The 19,049-nt window shown below is 64.7% G+C and overlaps 4 protein-coding genes across 24 annotated transcripts; 2 read left to right on the top strand and 2 right to left on the bottom strand.

Moving 5' to 3' along the window:
- The first annotated feature begins 904 nt into the window (after positions 1-904).
- On the top strand, positions 905-2,796 carry SLC33A2 (solute carrier family 33 member 2). Of its 6 annotated transcripts, none has more exons than XM_022555435.3 (5): positions 905-1,670; positions 1,968-2,115; positions 2,199-2,323; positions 2,390-2,499; positions 2,582-2,796. In XM_022555435.3, the coding sequence occupies exons 1-5, from the start codon at positions 905-907 to the stop codon at positions 2,753-2,755; spliced, it is 1,323 nt and encodes a 440-aa protein (XP_022411143.2). In that variant the 3' UTR covers positions 2,756-2,796. The 6 variants fall into 6 exon arrangements, with proteins under 6 accessions (XP_022411143.2, XP_022411142.2, XP_022411140.2 ...); XM_022555434.3 differs by having other exon boundaries at positions 2,579-2,796; XM_022555432.3 differs by having other exon boundaries at positions 1,785-2,115; positions 2,579-2,796.
- Positions 2,797-2,877: 81 nt separating this feature from the next.
- On the bottom strand, positions 2,878-11,351 carry RECQL4 (RecQ like helicase 4). 2 transcript variants are annotated; one of them, XM_089898603.1, is made up of 21 exons: positions 9,334-9,486; positions 9,236-9,269; positions 9,001-9,104; positions 8,641-8,781; positions 7,736-8,337; positions 7,544-7,643; positions 7,340-7,466; positions 6,873-6,998; positions 6,695-6,787; positions 6,477-6,613; positions 5,960-6,043; positions 5,701-5,874; positions 5,438-5,617; positions 5,224-5,365; positions 4,881-5,143; positions 4,314-4,804; positions 4,064-4,233; positions 3,810-3,990; positions 3,576-3,729; positions 3,321-3,429; positions 2,878-3,229 (listed from the first exon to the last, which is right to left on the bottom strand). In XM_089898603.1, the coding sequence occupies exons 1-21, from the start codon at positions 9,415-9,417 to the stop codon at positions 3,105-3,107; spliced, it is 3,621 nt and encodes a 1,206-aa protein (XP_089754729.1). In that variant the 5' UTR covers positions 9,418-9,486; the 3' UTR covers positions 2,878-3,104. The 2 variants fall into 2 exon arrangements, with proteins under 2 accessions (XP_089754729.1, XP_089754728.1); XM_089898602.1 differs by having other exon boundaries at positions 8,641-9,104; positions 9,236-11,351.
- LRRC14 (leucine rich repeat containing 14) lies at positions 9,786-16,911 on the top strand. Of its 9 annotated transcripts, none has more exons than XR_016388266.1 (5): positions 9,786-10,603; positions 11,323-11,676; positions 11,856-12,440; positions 12,545-14,314; positions 16,419-16,911. XR_016388266.1 is itself a non-coding variant. In XM_089898620.1 (5 exons), exons 2-5 carry the CDS (start codon positions 10,360-10,362, stop codon positions 13,110-13,112), a joined length of 1,530 nt encoding a protein of 509 aa, XP_089754746.1. In that variant the 5' UTR covers positions 9,786-10,118; positions 10,333-10,359; the 3' UTR covers positions 13,113-13,686. The 9 variants fall into 9 exon arrangements, 6 of the variants coding, with proteins under 6 accessions (XP_089754746.1, XP_089754745.1, XP_089754747.1 ...); XR_016388264.1 differs by having other exon boundaries at positions 12,545-14,744; XR_016388265.1 differs by having other exon boundaries at positions 12,545-14,856.
- Positions 14,040-19,022, bottom strand: LRRC24 (leucine rich repeat containing 24). 7 transcript variants are annotated; one of them, XM_089898606.1, is made up of 6 exons: positions 17,801-18,390; positions 17,129-17,212; positions 16,505-16,755; positions 16,079-16,357; positions 15,742-15,910; positions 14,040-15,094 (listed from the first exon to the last, which is right to left on the bottom strand). In XM_089898606.1, coding segments are annotated over exons 1-6 (1,737 nt in total). In that variant the 5' UTR covers positions 17,803-18,390; the 3' UTR covers positions 14,040-14,142. The 7 variants fall into 7 exon arrangements, with proteins under 7 accessions (XP_089754732.1, XP_022411089.2, XP_030620063.2 ...); XM_022555381.2 differs by lacking the exons at positions 17,129-17,212; positions 17,801-18,390 and adding an exon at positions 18,743-19,022 and having other exon boundaries at positions 14,040-15,065; XM_030764203.2 differs by having other exon boundaries at positions 14,040-15,065; positions 17,129-18,390.
- Positions 19,023-19,049: the final 27 nt, after the last annotated feature.

Below are 19,049 nucleotides of genomic sequence, written 5' to 3'. Positions count from 1 at the left end.
GAACGTCTTGGCTCAAGTGTCTGCGAGTTGGTCTAGAGGTTGGCAGGCCTCAGCGACCCACGGGCTTAGGGAGAGTATTGGCCAAGGCCCCAGCTCCACTCTGGATGAGGCTCTTAACCATAGTCCCTGCTTCACTATCTCCCCTGGCACTCAGGTGCCCCACACAGCAAGGCTCTGGGCAGGAGAGGACGGGAGGTGCAGGTTTCTCGTCTCAAGGCCAGCTGGGGTCAGGCTGGGGCCGGCCTGGACTGGCTCTCCTGGCCTTGTCGCTAGACACTAGAGGGCGCTTCGGGCAGCAGCCGGGTGCCTCCTTGGGCTGAACGTGGGCTCAGGCCTTTCCCACGAACTTCCTGCCTTCCACGACGCTCTGTGGCCACTGGCCTGGGGAGGGCGCCGAGACTACTAGCACAGCGAGGTGAGGGTCCAGCACCCGATGTAAGCGGTAGTAGACAGTGGGTCCTCCGTGGAGGGCCCAGTGGACCCTGCGGCCACCAGGCTCCAGGTGAGACACCAGGAAGCACTTCCGGAGAGTTAGGGTCTGGGGACCGGATCTGATAGCCCTGGGAGGGACCTGAATGGGCTGCGGGTTCGGCCGCTTCCGACGTTCGAGGACAGCTGGCCACCGGGGGCGCCAGAAGGCGGCCGGCGCTCTAGCCCGCCCGCGTTCTCTATGGCCGCCGCGTCTCCGAGTTGCGCCGCCCGGGCCAGAGCGCCCCAGCGCCGCCGTGGAGGAGGCCTGCAGTTCTTTGGGGTTCTGACGCCCCCGGGACCCAAGGGCGCGGGTGCGGACGCCAGCCTGTCCAACCCTGGCCCCAGCCGTGCCGCTCTGAGACCCCTGACCCCATCCCGACCGGACCGGACCCCCCTCGGAAGCACCCTGCCCCTACTCTGAGTGGAACCTCTCATGCCGCCCCGGCCAGCCTTGAACCCAGACCCAGCCAATAGAGCTTGGGCCCCTGCCCCCGCCCCAGCGCCCGGCCTCCTCGCCATGCGTGGGAAGCTGCTGCCGCTGGCCGGCCTTTACCTGGTGCAGGGCCTGCCCTATGGGCTGCAGTCTGGGCTGCTGCCCGTGCTGCTGCGGGCCCGCGGCCTCTCCCTGACACGCGTGGGACTGGCCAAGGCGCTGTATGCACCGTGGCTGTTCAAGCTTGTGTGGGCCCCGCTGGTGGACACTCGGGGCTCCCCAAGGGCCTGGCTGACGCTCAGCACAGCTGCTCTGGGCCTGGTGTGTGGGCTGCTGGCATCCCACCCTCCCGCCGCAGCTGGTCAGGCCGGTCTGCCTGTCACGGTGGCGGGGCTGCTTCTGCTGCTGAATCTGGCTGCAGCTGTGCAGGATGTGGCCCTGGACACGCTGGCTGTACGGCTCCTGGAGCCCGCAGAGCTGGGGCCTGGCAACACTGTGCAGGTGGTCGCATACAAGCTGGGGGCGGTGCTGGCTGGGGGTGGGCTGCTGGCCTTTGTGCCCACCCTCTCCTGGCCCCTGCTCTTTCTGCTCCTGGCTGCCACCTATTGGTTGGCTGCTGCCTTGACCTGGGTGGCACCAGCCCTGCGACAGCTTCCCACACCTCTGCCCTCAGAACACCCCCGACACACCCTGCACCTTGGGCAGGACTTGCTGGCCGTGCCTGGAACCCTGTGGACAGTGGGCTTCGTGCTCACCTACAAGCTGGGTGAGTCAGGAACAGCAGGGGTGGGTCCCCAGGAGCCCTGGAACTCACTTGCAGGGCTGCCTTTCCTCTTTGGGGTCTGACCTGAAGTCTGGAGCCCAGCCCGGCCCTCTGCAGGTCCAGCTCCAGCCACACTCCCTTGGGCCTCGCTGAGCTGCTTCACGCTGACCCTGAGCGTCGTCGAAGCCCAGCCCCAGCTGTCTCCTGGCATCTGTGGCCCAGGAAAAAGGCAGGGCTGGGGGAGCATGACTGAGACCCAGGTGGAGGTGTGCCAACCACCCCTGCTGACTCTCTCCACAGGTGAGCAGGGCACCAGCGGCCTGTTCCCACTGCTCTTGCTGGACTGCGGCATCTCTGCCCCAGAGCTGGGGCTGTGGAATGGTGTGGGCGCTGTGGCCTGCTCCATTGCTGGCTCATCCCTGGGTGGGGCCCTCCTGGCCAGGCGCCGGTGAGCCCCCCTCAGCCTGCCCCGCCCACCTGTCTCCCCTTCCTTCCCCACGCCCTCTGACCTGCCCCATCACCCCACCCCAGGCAGCCACTGCCCCTGTTGAAGTCAGCGCTTCAGTTCCGTCTTGGGGGCCTGGCCTGCCAGACTGCCGTGCTCTTTCACCTGGACAGCCCTGGGGCCAGCCTGGCCCCCAGCACAGTCCTGAGAGGTGAGGGGTGGGCCACAGGGGGGAGGAGCTTGGAGTCCTGGGCCCTGCTGACCTCAGCCCTCCCAGGTGCAGCCCTGCTGAGCCTGTGTCTGCAGCACTTCCTGGGGGGCCTGGTCACAACCACCACCTTCACCCTGATGATGCGCTGCAGCCAGCTGGCACCAAGTGCCCTGCAGGTGAGGGGATGTGGCTGCAACACCAGGGGCTGCAGGAGTGGAGTCCAAGCAGGTCCTGACGTGATTCCCCCTCCCCCAGCAGGCCACACACTACAGTCTCCTGGCCACTCTGGAGCTGCTGGGGAAGCTGCTGATGGGCACGCTGGCTGGAGCCCTGGCTGACAGCCTGGGGCCACGCCTCTGCTTCTCCGTCTTCCTCGCTCTCTCAGCCATGCCCATGCTGTACTTGGGCCTTGCACCCAACACCCTGGCCTGAACTGGGTGGCCAGACTTATCAATAAAGTGGAGCGTGCCTTCGGACTGTGTCCGGGATGAGTGACGTGCAAGGTTGTCCTCAGACTGGGGGGTTGTCCGCGCTGGAAGAAGGGTTCCTGAAAATGGCTCGAGCATCTTTTATTCTGCACTTTGGGGGCTCCTTGCCCCCATGCTACTGGTGGTGGCGTTTGTCCAGAGTGGTTGGTCGCTGTCCTGGCCACTGATACCTACGCCCACCTTTGCCTTGAGGACCTGCTGCACCTGATACCCCCCCACGCTGTGGCCACGCAGCCCCTGCTCAGGCCCGTGCTTGTGACGTGGGGGAACTGGGTCCTTCCGCGGCAGGGTGGTCAGCAGCCCCACAGCAGGATCTCCTCTGTGGCCAAGTGCACGAGGGCATGGAAGCTCAGGTGCAAGTACTTTCTCCAGAAGCGCTTGTCCCGCCCGTACACCTGGGCCGGATAGCAGGGGCTTCCTGCAGTGGGAGGAGACACGGCTCTGACAACTCCGGCCAGGTCTGCCCCCAGCCCCCGCCTTGCTCAGGGCTGGGCCTCCCAGGTCCGCACCGATGCCGTGGAAGATCCGGGCCACAGCCCTGCCTGAGAACCGCTGCTCTGGCCACGAGGACAGGAGGTGGCGGATGTCCCGGCGGATCTGGTCCTCCCAGTCCTGGAGCTGCCGGTGGGGACACGTGGCATGCTGTTCTGTAGTGCTCGGTGAGGGGCGGGAGGCAGGTGTGTGCCTGCAGCCGGGGGTGCGTCCTCTCTGCAACTCCTCTCCTCCTCTCCCCCTCCCCGCTCCCCAGAGGCCCTGACACTCACCCTGGCCTGTCCTGGCTCAGGGTCCTCCTCGGCCTCCACGCCCCCCGGTGCTTCTAACTCCTCCTCGAAGTAGTGGCTGAGCAGGGCCTTGAGCCTGCCGCTGCGTGCCTCATCGGGCTGCTCCAGACACGGCCCACAACTGGGGAAGGCCACGCTGGGGTGGGGAGAACCTGTCAGAGCGGCCCACCTTGGGGAGGATGGGGTGGCCCAGGCCCTGCCCAGCCCCTCCTGCACCTGTGGAAAGCCCGGAAGGTGCGGTGCAGGCGGGCCAGGGCTTCTTGCTCACGGGCCTGCACGCGGCCGTGCAGGAAGTCACAGATCTGGTCCCTCTCCTGGGCTGTCAGGTCCCCGGGGCTGTGCAGGTGGAAGGCCAGCTCCCTGAACTCCACCAGCACCCCCGTGCCCTGAGGCACACCTGCCAGATAGGGTGTCAGAAACTGGCAGAAAGGCGGCAAACAGGAGGCAAGCAGGGCTGGGGGCGGGCGCACCTGTCCCGGGCTCTGGATCCCACCGCAGCTGGTGGAGAGCCCGCCGCACGGGGGCCAGCTCCCAGCCCATGGAGTCTGCCAGCTCGACCATGTCCAGCTCCACAGAACTGCTTCCCCCACCTGTCGTCTTGGGGCACTGCCGGGCCAAACACACAGCCAGTGGGGGACACCTGTACCAGGGGAAGGGACGTGTGACTGGCAGCCCTGGTTCTCTGTCCCGGTCCTGAGCCTGGGGTGGGATTGCGCTCACCTGCGGGCCAGGGCCTGGAGCTGGGTGGGGCCCCCGGGGCAGCGCAGGTGGCAGCAGGCATAGGTGGGCGCCAGCAGCTTCAGCCAACGCTGTGGGTGCAGCTCAAGGTAGCACAGCAGAGTCTCGATGGCTGGGGGCAGAGCAGGGCTCAGAAGATGCGGGGGTGCTGGGGTGTCCCCCCCCCCCGACGCTCCCTGCTCCTCACCCTCCTCGGGCAAATCCAGGGCTTGCACAGTTGGCTGCACCGGGAGCGCCCGCTTGTGGCCCGGGCACCGGGTTGTGTGCTCAAGGCTGGGATGGTCAGCGTCCTGGGGAGATGTAGCCACGAGGACCCTGGCCAAGTGCCCTTCCTGGCTCTCGTCTCCCTGCTGCTCTGGGGGCTGCCGGGCGCAAGCACAGGGAGGGAACACGCGCTGCACCAGCCTCTTCACGGCGAGGAAGTCGATGACGTTGGCGTGAACGTGTCTGCGCAGCTCCCACAGATCCTCACCCTGCAGCAGGGCAGCATGAATGCGGGGCCGCAGCAGGGGGCGGGGCTGGGGGAGCGGTGGGGGGACGGGTACCCACCTGGGGCCGGAGGAAGACGTGGCACTGTGCAGGCTGCCCATCACGCCCAGCCCGGCCCACAGCCTGCACGTAGCTCTCAAAGCTTGGGGGCAACCCCAGGTGCAGCACGGCCCGCACGTCTGGCCGGTCCAGCCCCATCCCGAAAGCCACCGTGGCCACCACCACCCGCAGCCGGCCCTCCATGAAGGCCCGTTGCACCCGCCGCCGCTCCCTGCTGCCCATGCCGGCGTGGTAGGCTTCAGCCACAGCCTCCGGGGCTCGGCCTGCAGGGAAGACCCACGATGGTCAGGTGGGGCATGTGCCCGGGGCCCATCTGTGGAGTGCAGGCCTGCCTCCACCTCACCTCGGGATCCTGGGGCCTGGGCCTCATGCAGGCAGGTGCGCAGCAGGGCAGCGACACGCTCCGTGTCCTCTCGTCTGTTACAGTAGACGATGACAGAGTCCAGGGCACGGAAACGATCACTCTGCAGCAGCGTCACCAGAGCCTGGAGAGGACGAGGCTGAGCACGAGCAGTCGGAAGGCAGGGCCTCTGCTCGGCCCGCGCGTGCGTGCTTACCTGGTCTGGGTCCCTGTCCGAAGACACAGAGAGGTGCAGGTTGGCAGGGATGGTGCCCGGCCCCCTGAGGATAGACTCTTCGGCCACGCCCAGGTGCCGGGCCACGTCAAGGGCACTGCTGCGCGTGGCCGTGGCTGTGAGACCCAGGAAGCAGCCTATACCCACGCGTTCGCGCAACACCTGCGTGGAGAGGAGTGGTGAGATGCCCAGCCTTCCTTGGTCTGCTCACGTAGCACCCCCCCGCCCCCCCGCACAAGGCTTACCTGGCAGACACGCAGGTAGCAGGGCCGGAAGTTGTGGGACCACTGGGAGAGGCAGTGGGCCTCGTCGATGCAGGCAAAGGCGACCAGTGGCAGCTGAGCGAGGAGGGCAGCGCCCCCCGCCCCAACTAGCGCCTCTGGCGACAGCATCAGCACTTGCACCCGGGCTGACCGAACCTGAGGATGATGGCAAGGTCAGGAGCACCGCCCAGGGGGGTCTGCCTGCTGCCTCTGCCGCTCTCGCCCTGTGAGGGCCCCTAACCTTCTGCAGGGCGGAGGCCTGCTCCTTCTTGGTCATCCCCGAGTGGATGCAGACCGCCTTCAGGCCTGGGGGCAAGCCGGAAACCTGCAGGTACAGGAGCACAGCCTGTCACAGGCCACCAGCCCTGGCCCTTCCCCAGATGCCTCTTAGAATGGTTTGGCTGGACAACTACTGCTGTGTCCCCTCCAGGATCTCTGGGAGAAAAACCCAGGTCCTGGATCCTGTGACTAAGGGTTCAGAGCCACCTGTGGGCTTGGACTCAGGAGCACTGGAGACAGGTCCCCATGGGGACGCTCCTTCCCCCAAGCTGCTCCTCTTGTGGGTGGGCCTGGGTCTAGCCAGCTGTGTCCCTGCTGCTTTTGGGCCACTGCCAGCTCATAGACAGAGCTGAAAATGGCCTGGCGACTTGCCACTCGGGGGTGGGGGTGGGGCAAGAAGCAGCAGCCCAAGCGGGTCAGCAGAGCCACGGGTACCAGCTCTCGCCTTCTGCACCTACCCAGAGACCCTGTCCACCAACCTGGTTGTCCATGAGCGACATGAGAGGAGAAACGACCAGCGTGAGGCAGGGGCTTCGCCGGAAGTAGAGCAGTGCGGGGAGCTGGTAGCACAGGGACTTACCAGCCCCCGTGGGCAGTACCAGCAACGTGGACACACCTGGGTTTTACCGAGAGGGTCAAGAGCACAGCTCTGTGGCCCAGCCGCAGTCCCACCGCGCCCCCTGCCGGCCGTACTCACCAGACAGGATCCGCATGACCACACGCTCCTGCAAAGGGTAGAAGGCTTGGTGCCCCAGCTGCTCCAGGGCCTGAAGCACCTCAGCTGGCGTGTCTGTGGACACAGGTATCCGTCAGCATGGCCCCGAGTCGCCCCCACCTCCCAGTCAAGGCTCTGGAGCTGGTAGGCGTCTACTCACCTACCACCTGCCCCAAAGGCCCTGGCGGATAGAGTGGTGGCACAGGAGGCGGACAAGGAGCCTTGGGCACAGACTGCCCTGTGGGCACCAGCAGCTCAGACCCCGCAGGCTCTGTGTCCTCTTCACCTGCCGAGAGCAGATAAGACAGGGTAGGACAGGAGCTCCGGACTGGTCTGGGGTCACTCTGGCAAGAAAGCCACTTGCTACAACCTCTCCTCCACCTCTTTGCTCACCAGAGAGTTGGCGGCAGGCAGCGCCCATTCTCTGGGATACTTCCTTGAACGTGGCCCGGGTCTGTGCGCCACCCTCATCCTTGCCACCCTCCTTCTGAGGGGCCAGGGTAAGTTCTGGACCAGGGGCAGGAGTTAGGAGGGCCTTTTGCTTGAGCTAGAGCCGCCTCCCCAAAGAGCACAACAACCCCTGCAAGCAGCACTGGCCCAAGCCACCCCCCAGGGCAGAGGCCTCACCTGGCTGAGGGCACTGGGATGCCCAGTGACTGAGCTGCCCACACTGGGAGCAAGAATCCTGGGCTGTGGCTCTGCGCTGACCACCCCCAAAACACTCTCCTTTCTTCTGCCACTTCTGCTTCCATACCTAGTGGGGACACAAAGGAGACTCACAGAGCAAGAAGCAAGGCAGGTGGGCGGGAACACCCGGCACCACCTTCTCACCTGCTTGCGAAGGAGCCTGCCCCTTGAGGCCGGGCCCCGTACGTAGCGTTTCTGCTTCATGTTGAGTCGCACATAGTTCCCCCTGTTCTGGACAGCAAGTCTAGAAGAGACGCACAGGTCAACTGCACCCACAGCCCTCCCCACCATGGCGCGACTGAAGGCAGCGCTGCTGGGAGGCTAGGGCAGTGATACCTGGGGGCTGGGGGCTTGCTGGGGGGCTGTGCCTGCACAGGCTGCTCTGGACAGTCTTCTGTAGCCACTGCAGCCACAGCTCCTGCAGGCAGGGGTCCTGCTTGGCTGCTGTCCTGCTGGGTCTGTGCAGGGCTTCCCTCCAGCTCCCCACTCCATCTCCGCTTCTTGCCTTGACGGGTACCAGGCTGAGAGTTTCCTGCACTGATACCAGCTGCTAGTAGGGTTGGAGTCTCTGGGCCCTGTAAAGGCACCTCAGGGCCAGCGCTGGGACCGAAGACAGATGCAACACCTGGAGTAAGAAGCTGGGACTCTTCTGCACCCAGGCAAGGCTGGCAGGCCCTGGGAACCCCCAGAAAATCTGAGGTCCCGTTGTGACACCGCTGCAGCCAGCCTGGGTCTAGGGAGCCCAGCCGCAGGCTCAGGGATGCCCTCAACTGCTGGGGCCGGCCTGGCCTCAGCTCGGGCCTGGGAGGCTGGGGGGGCACCTCACTGACTTCTTCTGGAGAGATGGTGGCAGCTCCTGTGCCTGGTGGCCCTGGGGAAGGCATCTTGGAGGAGGATCTTCGTGTAAGCCGGGGTATTCGGCCCAGGGCTGGCCCAGCCTGGGAGGGAGAGATAAGCAGGAACTGAGGCCCTTGGGGTGCTGCAGACTCTGAAACCTGCTGGAGGCCCCACCTGTAACAGCTGGGCGATGTGAGAAACCTAAGGCTGGGACGTAAAAGAAGTCGAGAGTAGAGGCGACGCTGAGCTCTTCTGGAGGGCTGCGCTCTGGGAAATGCTGGAGTTGTGTGTGTGCACGTGAACACGTGTGAAAGACTTAACAGGGTTGGCTGCCTGCTGATCCTGCTTCTGGGCCAAGCGTAGCTCTGGAGCTAGGCTGGATGCACTGCCTGCCCGACCCTCACCTGCAGACTGCCCTTTAGGTTGGCCTTAAGCCTCTTCCCGTAGTCCTGCACAGATCCCTGAGAGCTGAGCCTTGATGGAGGATGGGGGCTCTGGGTCGCGGCCCGATTCAGGTGGGGCCCCCAGCAGCTGGGCTCCAGCATCTGCAGGAAGAGACGGTAGAGATCTAGGCCACGGAAAGGCTGGCGCAGGGGGGAACAGAGGTGTCTCCAGCCCCGGAGACCTGAGGGTGGGGGCTGTCCTTCCTCCACCCTGTCAGCCCGCCCCCTGAGTTCTTTGCCCCACAGAGCCTGGGTCACGACTCCTCCTGGATCCGGCATACAGGAAGTTGACCGATAGGCTGGGATGTCGAGCCCGGGTACCTCCTCGGCCGCCGCCGCGGGAAGCGACTGCTCCGAGCCGTGAGGCCCGACGCCGCCGGCCTGACCCAGTGCCTCCTTCAGGGTGCGGTACTCCCGGTAGAGCGCTGAGGGCGGGGCCGGACGGGGGGGGGGTCGGTGTTCAGGAGGCAGGGCTCGGCTGGGCGTGGGGGTGGAGGCCGCCCGCCCCCTGCCCGCGTCCCCGGCCGCTGCCTCCGCCCTGCGCCCGCTCGCTCACCGCGGGTCTCCTCGGGCGCCGCTTCCACGTCCTCCTGTAAAGGGAGCGCGTCAGCCGGATGCCGCTCCCTCAGCTCCCCGCCCACGGGCAGCCCGCACCTGGCCCGGCAACCGCCCGCTCCGCCGCCGAAACGCGCGCTCCCACGCCTGCAGCCGCTCCCGCACATCCCGCAGCTGCTCCATGGTCGCCCTGCCCTGCGCCCGGCGCCCCAGGAATCTCCCGCCAGGAGGGCGACGCCGGCCGCCAGCCACTGGGGGCGCTCGGCGGGGTTGGAGGCGGGGCGACGCGGCGGCCGCCAGGCCGGGGCAGCCAATCCGCGGGGCCCTGAGGCGGCAGCCAATGGGGGGCGTAACGTCATCGCGGCGCGCGGCGGCGCTGGGCGGGGCGCAGCGTACGGCGAGGCGGGGCCGGCGGCGGCGGCGGCGGCGGCGGCGTCGTCTGCGGGCCCGGTGAGCGCAGACTGCCGGCCGGCGACGGAGCGTGGCGGCGTGTGTCACCGTCTCTGCCTGGCCGCACGAGGCCGGTGCGGGCGCTCGGGACGGCGCCGCCCGGGAGGCGGGGGTGGGAGCCCAGGCGGTGTGGCTGCGGGGAGGGGAGGACCCGGAGCACGGTGCCGGGCTGAGCGGCCTCGGGTCCCAGGAGGCGACGCGCAGGCTTCGAGGGGCAGACCCCGCCCGGAAGGCGGAGGGCGTCGGATTTAGAGCCTCCCGCGGCTCGAGGCTTGGAGGAGCCGGGCGGGGGCATCTTCAGGGAAACGGCGGAGCCGCGGGCCGGTGGGGGGGACGGCGGCCACTACACAGAGGCTCCTCCCACGGTGACCACACTGGCTGCTTTCGTTTCGTCTCGTGACAGGTGCTTGGTTGGTCTGTCCTGTCACAGCGAGGTATGAATCGTCCTCGCGAGATTTGTCCACAGGCAGAGCGAGGCCGAGGGTTGACGTCCCGGGCTTCTCAGGAACCAGTGTCCTAAGGACTTGTGTGTGAGGTCCGCAAGAGCAGGGGCTCTGGAGCCAGGCTGCCACCCTTCCCGAGCTCATCACCCAGGCTGTGACCTCTGTCGGGCAAGACTTAGGTCTTAGTTGTCTAACCTGTTTTCAGGGAGATGACCCAGAAGCAGTTTTGAGGATGAGGTGCCAGGCGGGCGCACAGTAAGTCAGCAGCAGAGCTGACACCCAGGTACCCTGTGCTCTCGGGCACCTCCTCTGTGCTCCTTGTCAGTTTGGACGTCCCTTTGGCAGCTGCCTGTACCCGTCTGAGCAAAGGCTCCTAATTTGGGGCCTCTGAATCCCATGGGTTTGAGACTTGGTCTCTTAACATGGTTCTCCAGGGAAGAGAGAGACGTTTACGCAGGTGGCGAGGATCTCGATGGGTGAGGCATTCTTTCTGTAAATCTCCAGGGGTCTCCGTACCTGATAATACTCCTGGAAGACAGTAGTTATAACCGGGGCTCGCGTTGAGGGCTTGGGTTACTCAGGCCCCTTGGACTCAGAGTTGTCTGGGTTCTGGTCTTTTCTATCTGCCCTGCTGTTTATTAAACTGCATCTGTACTTCCAACTCTTCTTTGCTGTGCTGCACAGAATCCAAGGGCGGCCTCCCAAGGCTTCTGAGGAGGCTGGGAGAGGGTCCTGTGATGCAGCTTCCAGCCCCCTGGTAGTATCCCATCTCTCTTGTGCTTGGGGGATAGGGGGCTTTGTTTTTGCCTACTTTTAAGGAAGGGCAGAAGAGCAGATCTCTGATAAGTGGCATTGTGATTTGGGAGGCCTGGAATATAGATGGTGGGCCCTGCAGAGTAACAGCCATCAAAAGCACACGCAGGCAAGCTGGTCATCTCTGGTGCCATGCTGTTTATGTGCTGCTCGATGGCTTTGTCTCCCTAGGGAGGCCCCCGTGCTGGAGGGCGGGGACTGGGGGTGGCCTCGTTTTCCTTTTCACTACCCTAACCCTAAGGCAAAGCACCTAGCACTTGCTCTTTGGTGCCATGGTTCTACACTCTGTGCCGAGCACCATGCTGAGCTTTCCCACTACCAGGGCGTGGAGGGGGTGGAGGCCTGGGGTCTGTCCTCCCCACTGAAGGGCCCTTCCCTGCAGGTGGCCTCCTGCCCGGCCCAGCACCATGCACACCCTTGTGTTCCTGAGCACACGGCAGGTGCTCCAGTGCCAGTCAGCTGCCTGCCAGGCCTTGCCCCTGCTGCCACGAGAGCTCTTCCCCTTGCTCTTCAAAGTGGCCTTCATGGACAAGAAGACCGTTGTGCTGCGCGAGCTGGTGCACACGTGGCCCTTTCCACTGCTTAGCTTCCAGCAGCTGCTGCAGGAGTGTGCCCACTGCAGCCGGGCCCTGCTGCAGGAGCGGCCTAGCACAGAGAGCATGCAAGCCGTGATCCTGGGGCTGACTGCCCGGCTCCACACCCCGGAGACTGAGGCTGGCACACAGCCCCTCTGCAGGTATGGGCTCACTGGAGGGGCCCTCGGGCCTGGGGGGTGCAGAGAGGGTCCCTAAGAGGTTCCAGGCTAGTGCAAGAGCACAATGCAGGAACAGGCATGTTGCTTCTGTCCTAAGGTGGCTGGGAGTGGGTGTGGGCTGTGTTCCCTTGTCTCCTGCCTCAGCCCACCCGTGCTCCCAGGAAGCACGCGCTGCGGGTGCTGGACATGACGGGCCTCCTGGATGACGGCGTGGAGCAGGACCCGGGCACCATGAGCATGTGGGACTGCACGGCAGCTGTGGCCCGCACGTGCATCGCACAGCAGCAGGGCAGGACTGCAGAGCCCGGCCTGGCCCCCGTTCCTGTGGAGGTGCGTGTGGACCTGCGGGTGAACCGGGCCTCTTACGCGTTCTTGCGGGAGGCACTCCGTAGCAGCGCGGGCAGTCCACTGCGGCTCTGCTGCCGGGACCTGCGGGCTGAGGACCTGCCCATGCGCAATACCGTGGCCCTGCTGCAGCTTCTGGATGCGGGCTGCCTGCGCCGCGTGGACCTGCGCTTCAACAACTTGGGCCTGCGAGGCCTGTCCGTCATCATCCCACACGTGGCCCGCTTCCAGCACCTGGCCAGCCTGCGGTTACACTATGTGCACGGGGACTCTCGGCAGCCCTCTGTGGACGGCGAGGACAACTTCCGTTACTTCCTGGCCCAGATGGGCCGCTTCACCTGTTTGCGGGAGCTCAGCATGGGCTCCTCTCTTCTCTCGGGGCGGCTGGACCAGCTGCTCAGGTGAGCAGGCCCTGCTGTTGCCCTGCCCTGCCCTGCCCTTCCCTTCCCCTCCAGGAGGCCTTCCCCTGGCCCAGCCTGTTTGTGACCCCTTGTGTCCTCCGCAGCACCCTGCAGAGCCCCCTGGAGAGCCTGGAGCTGGCCTTCTGCGCCTTGCTGCCTGAGGACCTGCGTTTCCTGGCACGGAGCCCCCATGCTGTCCACCTCAAGAAGCTGGACCTGAGTGGCAATGACCTGTCCGGCAGCCAGCTGGAGCCCTTCCAGGGTCTGCTTCAGGCAGCAGCAGCCACACTGCTGCACCTCGAGCTGACCGAGTGCCAGCTTGCCGATACCCAACTGCTGGCCACACTTCCTGTGCTGACTCGTTGTGCCAGCCTCCGCTACCTCGGCCTCTACGGTAACCCGCTGTCTATGGCGGGCCTCAAGGAGCTCCTGAGGGACTCGGTGGCACAGGCCGAGCTGCGCACGGTGGTGCACCCTTTCCCCGTGGACTGCTATGAGGGCCTGCCCTGGCCACCGCCTGCTTCTGTCCTGCTGGAAGCCTCCATCAATGAGGAGAAGTTTGCCCGCGTGGAGGCTGAGTTGCACCAGTTGCTACTGGCCTCAGGCCGTGCCCACGTGCTCTGGACCACAGACATCTATGGGCGCCTGGCTGCAGACTACTTTAGCCTGTGATCTCCAGGCTCTGGGTGAGAGTTAGGCTGTCCTGGGGTCCAGGGCTGCTGGAGGCCTCTTGCCCCTTGGGTAGTCAGAGCCTTTGGGACCTTGCTGGAGGCCTGACACGAAGGCACTAGTCTCTGATTTTTTTGCTCCTGGGCGCACCTTGAGCATGCCCATGCTTTTTGCAGCACCCTGTGCAGTTTGTCCTGCACTTGCTCCCCTGACTCACTGACCATCTGTGGGCCTGAGGGCTGAATTCCAGGCCTACATGGCCCTGCTTGGTTTGGCTGCACTGAGCTGCCCTCCGGTGTCCTGGTTCTCTCCTTGGAATGTTCCTAGGATCTATGAGCTGAGAGAGGATGTTTTCCTTTGGGCCCTCCCCAAGAGCAGACTGCTCTGGGGTGGAAGTTTGGACAGGGGCCTGCTTCAAGGAGGGTTGGGCTCCCAGGCACTCTGGGGCCTCTTAACGTTCTCTTTTCCCTGGCACACAGGAGACTGCCTGTCGGCCGGGTTTGGGGACCAGAGAGTGTCTTTAAGGTACAAACGTGCAGTGTGCTTAGAACTTAAATCTGTGGCTATTTTTTCTGTCCTAACTGGTCAGAGTGAGTTGTCTCTTGCTCTGCTCTCACCCTCAGCCTGGCCACTGGGTGACATGTCTTAACGGCCTGCCGCCCCATCTTTTCTCTAGACATCTCCACAGTCCGTCGCCCCTCCTCGCAGAGGTTCAGGCTTTTCCTGGGGCGGCGGGGCCCGAGGCGGACCTGCAGAGCTGGAGGTCTGGTTATTTGGGCAGGGGTCTTTTCTGGAGGGTCTCATTGGGGCGTTGGAAGCCTATCCTGGCTACCCTCCGTTCGCGCCCCAGAACTTCCATCTGCAGGAGTCCGCAGGTGCTTCCGCCCCGCCCGACGCCCAGGAACCCCATACACGGCTCGCGACACGGCGCAGCTTCCACCGTTTACTGATGGCGCTGGAGCATGCGCAGGGCGAGCCGAGCTGGCCAATCTGCGGGGCCCGCGTCATCAGCGCGCGTCCGCCCCGACCCCCCTCAGCAACGGATCTCGTAGGCGGCAGGCGGCTGCAGCGGGAGGCCCTGTGCGACTCCGGGCGCTGCGCCCTCGGCCGCCTCCGCCGGGCCCTCGGCGAAGAGCGGCTTGGAGCGGTCGATGACGAACATCTCGTGGCCCCGCTCGTCGCGGAGCTCCTCGAGCTGCGCGAAGGTGCAGGGCCCGTCCGAATAATCGTTGACGAAGAGCGCGCCCTCCCCCGGAGGCCCTGGTGCCTTTTTGCGCCTGCGCCGCCTGCGGCAGATCATGGTCGCCAGCAGCAGCGCCGTGAGCGCTAGGAGCGCGATGGCCGTCGCGATGGCCGTCTGCGTGGCCAGGCCCAGGGCGCGAAAGGCCATGCCGCCCATCTCGGGCAGGGGCTCGTGGCTGACTGGGTCGCCGGCCCGGGGCGGCGCAGGCGCCAGCAGCAGCTGCTGGGACAGGTTGACCAGAAGCTGGAAGGGCAAGCGGGCGGCGCCGCCGGCGTTGGAGGCCTCGCACTCGTATTTGCCAGCGTGGGCCAGGGTGATGTTGGTGAGGAAGAGCATGCCGCTGCCCGTGTCGGATGCCCCGGGCCCACCTGGGCCCGGCACCCCGCCTCCAGGTTGGGCCCGGGCCTGCGGCGGCCCCTCGCGAGGCTGCGCCACCTTTCTCCAGGTCACCAGGGGCTGCGGGTAGCCGGAAGCCTGGCAGGCAATCCGCAGGTCCTCACCCAGGTTGGCTGTCACCTCCAGCGGCTCCACGTGCACAGAGGGTGGGATGCAGATGAGGCTACTGCCAGATACTTCCAGGAGACTCTGAAGTGCCAGGCGGGGGGGCTCTGCACACGTGATTTTCTTGTCCCTGGAGCTGAGCAGTCGCTGGCCCCCTTCCTTGATCCAGGTTCCCAGCCAGTGCAAGGCACAGTCACAGCGCCATGGGTTCTCTGTGGGCAGAGCAGCAGCGGACAGGTAGCTAGCTCAGGGGCGGCCCCAGAGCACAGCGTGTGTGGTTGAGGTTGTTGGCCAGAGCAGGAGCCCCTTTCTCACCTCCCACAGCTGGGGACCCCTGCCACCCCTTCTCTGACCCCAGTCTCCTTAAGTGTGGGCAGCCAACCCCCCCCATCTCCCTTCTGTGATGCACGTCCAGTTTACTTCACCCATCTCTGAGAAAGACCCCGCTCCTCTGATGTCTCTCCCTGTGAGAAGTCTTGCTATCTGGGGGGAACCTCTGTGTGCACATAGATATCCCACCTGCACTAAAACCTTGCACATCCTGCCAGCCTTGTCTTCGGGTGCTGTCTCCAGGAAATGTCCCCAGTCCTGGTCTCATCTTCCCAGTTTTTTCCTGCCTACCCTCTCCTGGCCCTAAAGTGTGTGAGCCGCTCAGCTAATGTCCAGTTTGTTCAGGGACTCATACTTTTTCTGTCTTCCTTAGGCAACAGTAACCCGGCCAGCACCCCTACTCCTAGCAGTCTTCTGTCATGGCTGTGGGTGGTGGTGGGACCCCCCAGAGCACTGCCACTGGAGCCCCCTCCACAGCTGGGCCGGCTACCTACCGCCACCACTGTGGTCAAGGAAGCTACCTTTGCATGAGAGTCCCTTGCCCCCAGAAAGAGGTACCTGTGAGGCGCAGGACCTGCAGGCTGGCCAGGGGCTGTAGGGCCTCCTGGCTGATGGTGCCCAGCTGGTTCCTGCTGAGGTCCAGCAGTGCCAGCGAGGAGAGCCCGGCCAGGGCCTGGTCCTCCAGCAGCTCGATGCTGTTTTCCTGCAGGTGCAGCTCCTGCAGTCGCTGAAGCAGGGACAGTAGGTCATCAGGGAAAGGGGCCCTGAGGGACATGTCCCCTTCTTACCAGGCTAGACTGGGCTGCCTTTTCTCCCCTTCGCTACTCCAGCCCGGTAAGGCAGGTGGCAGTGCAGGAGGACCTCTTGCCCGTCTTGCCCACTCCTCCCCCCTCACCTGCAAGTGTAGGAAGGTGAAATCCAGCAGCTGTACCAGCTGGTTGCCAGCTAGGTAGAGCACGCGCAGTTGGGCCAGGCCGGCAAAAGCGCCAACGCGCAAGCCGCGCAGCTGGTTGCCGGTGAGCGCCAGCTCCAGCAGGCGCGACTGCGCACGGAAGGCGCCTGGCTCCAGGGCGCGCAGGCTGTTGTTGTGCAGGTAGAGTCGACGCAGGGAGGCGAGGGGTGCCAGGGTGCCCGGCTCCAGGCGCGCGATGCTGTTGTCCTGCAGGAACAGCGTCTGTGCCAGAAGGAGGGAGGGAGGGCGTTTACCCCACTGAGGGGGTCTCTCTTTTCCCTAGGGCGCCCCACTCACCCACCGGGAGGCTCACACACCATCCCTGCGTGTCGCGGGCACCCCTGGCCCGCAGCCCCACTCGGTGCCCACCTGCGTCCCAGGCGGGATTCCGGACGGGACCAGGCGCAGCCGCAGGGCGCCGCACTCCACCGTGGCGCTGTAGCAGCGGCAGGCCGCAGGGCAGCCGGCAGCGCGAGGCGGGAGACCCGGCAGTGACAGCAGCGACAGCAGCAGCAGTGCGGGCGCCCCTGGGGCCATCTCTTGCGGGACCGGCCGCAGGCCACGAAGTTGCAGCCTTCGCAGCAGCCTCCCTACAGTCTGGCCCCGATGGGATGCGCCTCCTGAAACACAGGTTGTCAGGCCTGTCCCTAACATTTGAGAGCCAGTGAAAAGCACGGATGGAGGTACACACCGTGTCTGATTTTTGAAGTTTGAAATTAGTTCAAGAAACTGATAAAACTGCCTTCCTTTATAAAAAAGCATAAAGATCTGGGGCATCAGGTTTCGGTTTAGAATTTGTCATGTCCTCCGTCGTGCCACACAGGCCACAGGAGAGCCTACACCACCCCAACCCACTTCTCTCCCCATCCCATCTCTGCCCAAGGCTCCACGCTGCTAGTGTCTGTCCCTGCCCTCACCTAACCTTGACCCAGGGTTTACTCTAGGCATTTTTGTCTCTAGAACTCATGCTATGACCCCAACCCTGGGATTCACCTGTTGTGAACTGATGGAGGACATCTCAGGGGAGCCACCAGCCAGCCACAGGCACAGTTTTGTCCAGCCTCTGGCCCTGCCCTCCTGGGGGTGGGGGTTGGTAGAACAGCTTAGGTAGAATTAGAGCTTTTCCTCAGGGAAATTGTTAGACAATCGGGGGATGAGACAAATAGGAAAGCCAGTTCAGAAGCTGTGGGACTGTGTTCTCCATGCTGGCTCTGAGAAAGGTGCATCCGTCTTTGGGGGTAGGTGGGGCCCTGGAATGGCTGGGGTGTGAAAGAGGGGCCTTGGGCCACTAACTGGGTTTTAGTGTAGTTTCCCAAGTAGGCTCTGGGAACACTGATCTCCTGGGCTCTGAAGGAGTGTGTAGTGTTTTGGGGTTTATACACATGCAGCTGTGATCCTAGAGAGAGGAGAAGGCCTGGGTCTAGTTCAAGGCACAATGAGTCCAGTTGTAAAGGTGGGGACCTGGGCTGAGAAGCCAGCCAGTATGAAGCCATGGATGGTAGGGCTGAGGGTGTGCTATCAGCTAGCCTCCAGCCCCACCTCAAATGGTCCCTGCTCTGAACACCTGCCTGTTCACCTGGTCTCCCTATTAGGAGAGTGAGTCATGTGGAAAGACACCAAGTGGCCTTGGTGTTTGTTTAAATCTTGCTCTAAATTGTAACTCACATGATTATTTAAGATCACTGAAGAGAAGCAGGCACAGCAGGGCTTCCCTGGTGGCGCGGTGGATGGGAGTCTGCCTGCCGATGCGGGGGGCGCGGGTTCGTACCCTGGTCTGGGAGGATCCCGCGTGCCGCGGAGCGGCTGGGCCCGTGGGCCGTGGCCGCTGAGCCTGCGCGTCCGGAGCCTGTGCTCCGCGACGGGAGAGGCCACAGCAGTGAGAGGCCCGCGTACCGCAAAAAAAAAAAAAAAAAAAGTAGGCACAGCAAAAGTTTTAATGGAATCGCTTTGGCCCAGGCAGAGGCAGTTCCCAGATGTCTCAGAAGGTGTGTGAAGAACCCCGAGAACTAGGGGGCATACTTTGAGCCCCCAGGATCCATTTCCCTGAGCAAAAGATTTGGCCCAGGGCGCCCACCTACCTTCCGGTGGCAAGGCCTCTCAAACAGAGAAGGTTCTTGATCTCCTCCTCAAGACTCAGGGGACTGCTGCCCACACGGACACCCACTAGATGCTGATTCGTGTGGAAGGGCTGGCCTGGGCAGCATTGAGGATTCAAGCAGGAAGAGCAGGGGAGGCCAGGCCAGAAATCCTTTTACTCAGCGGAGAACTCCCTAATCTGGCTGGGCAGGGGGCGGGGCGTCACATACTGGATTTGGAGAAGGCTGTCACTGTCTCCAGGGAGCCCATCTGTGCGGGGAGGGAGGTTGGAGGGGTAATGGAGGAAGCCCTGTGACGCTCTCCAGCGCAGTGCGAGGCCCGAGTCGGGTGCCTTGATCTCCCAAGGCGCCCCTTGCATCTGCTCCGGCGCGGCCTGTCCCGGGCCGGTTCAGGGCAGGGTGTGGTCCCCGCCAGGTCGCACGCCCTTCTCGGTGATCGCCGGGGACAGAGCCGGGATGGCCCCTGATCCCGCCCCCACGCCCGCTGACCTTGGGTCGGGCGCCCCCTCACCTGACACTCCTGCGGCGCGGCTCCCCCGCCGAACGCCGGCCCACAGAGCAGCGCCGGGCGGGGGAGGGGCGGGCGCCGCTCGCGCTCGCGCACTGGAGCCCCCGCACCTCCCTCCCGGCAGCCCGGGTCTGCCGTCGCGAGCGCTGGCCGAACCCGAGGACGCCCCAGGCCGGGGATGTGCGGACGGGGTAGAGCACCCGTGACCCCGCCCCTCCCCGCGTCGGTTCTCGGGCCGCGGCAGCACCTCGGACAGCGCCGGGCGGGGCGGGGCCGCGGCGCACCTCCGCCGCGCACGCGCACTCGGACA

This window comes from Delphinapterus leucas, chromosome 17 (assembly GCF_059928025.1).
Source record: "Delphinapterus leucas isolate spDelLeu-1000000601 "Yukka" chromosome 17, BTC_Dleu_Yukka2, whole genome shotgun sequence".
Lineage (NCBI taxonomy): Eukaryota > Metazoa > Chordata > Mammalia > Artiodactyla > Monodontidae > Delphinapterus > Delphinapterus leucas.
Note: the sequence above shows the minus strand (reverse complement) of the source record. Positions and strands in the feature narration are given on the sequence as shown.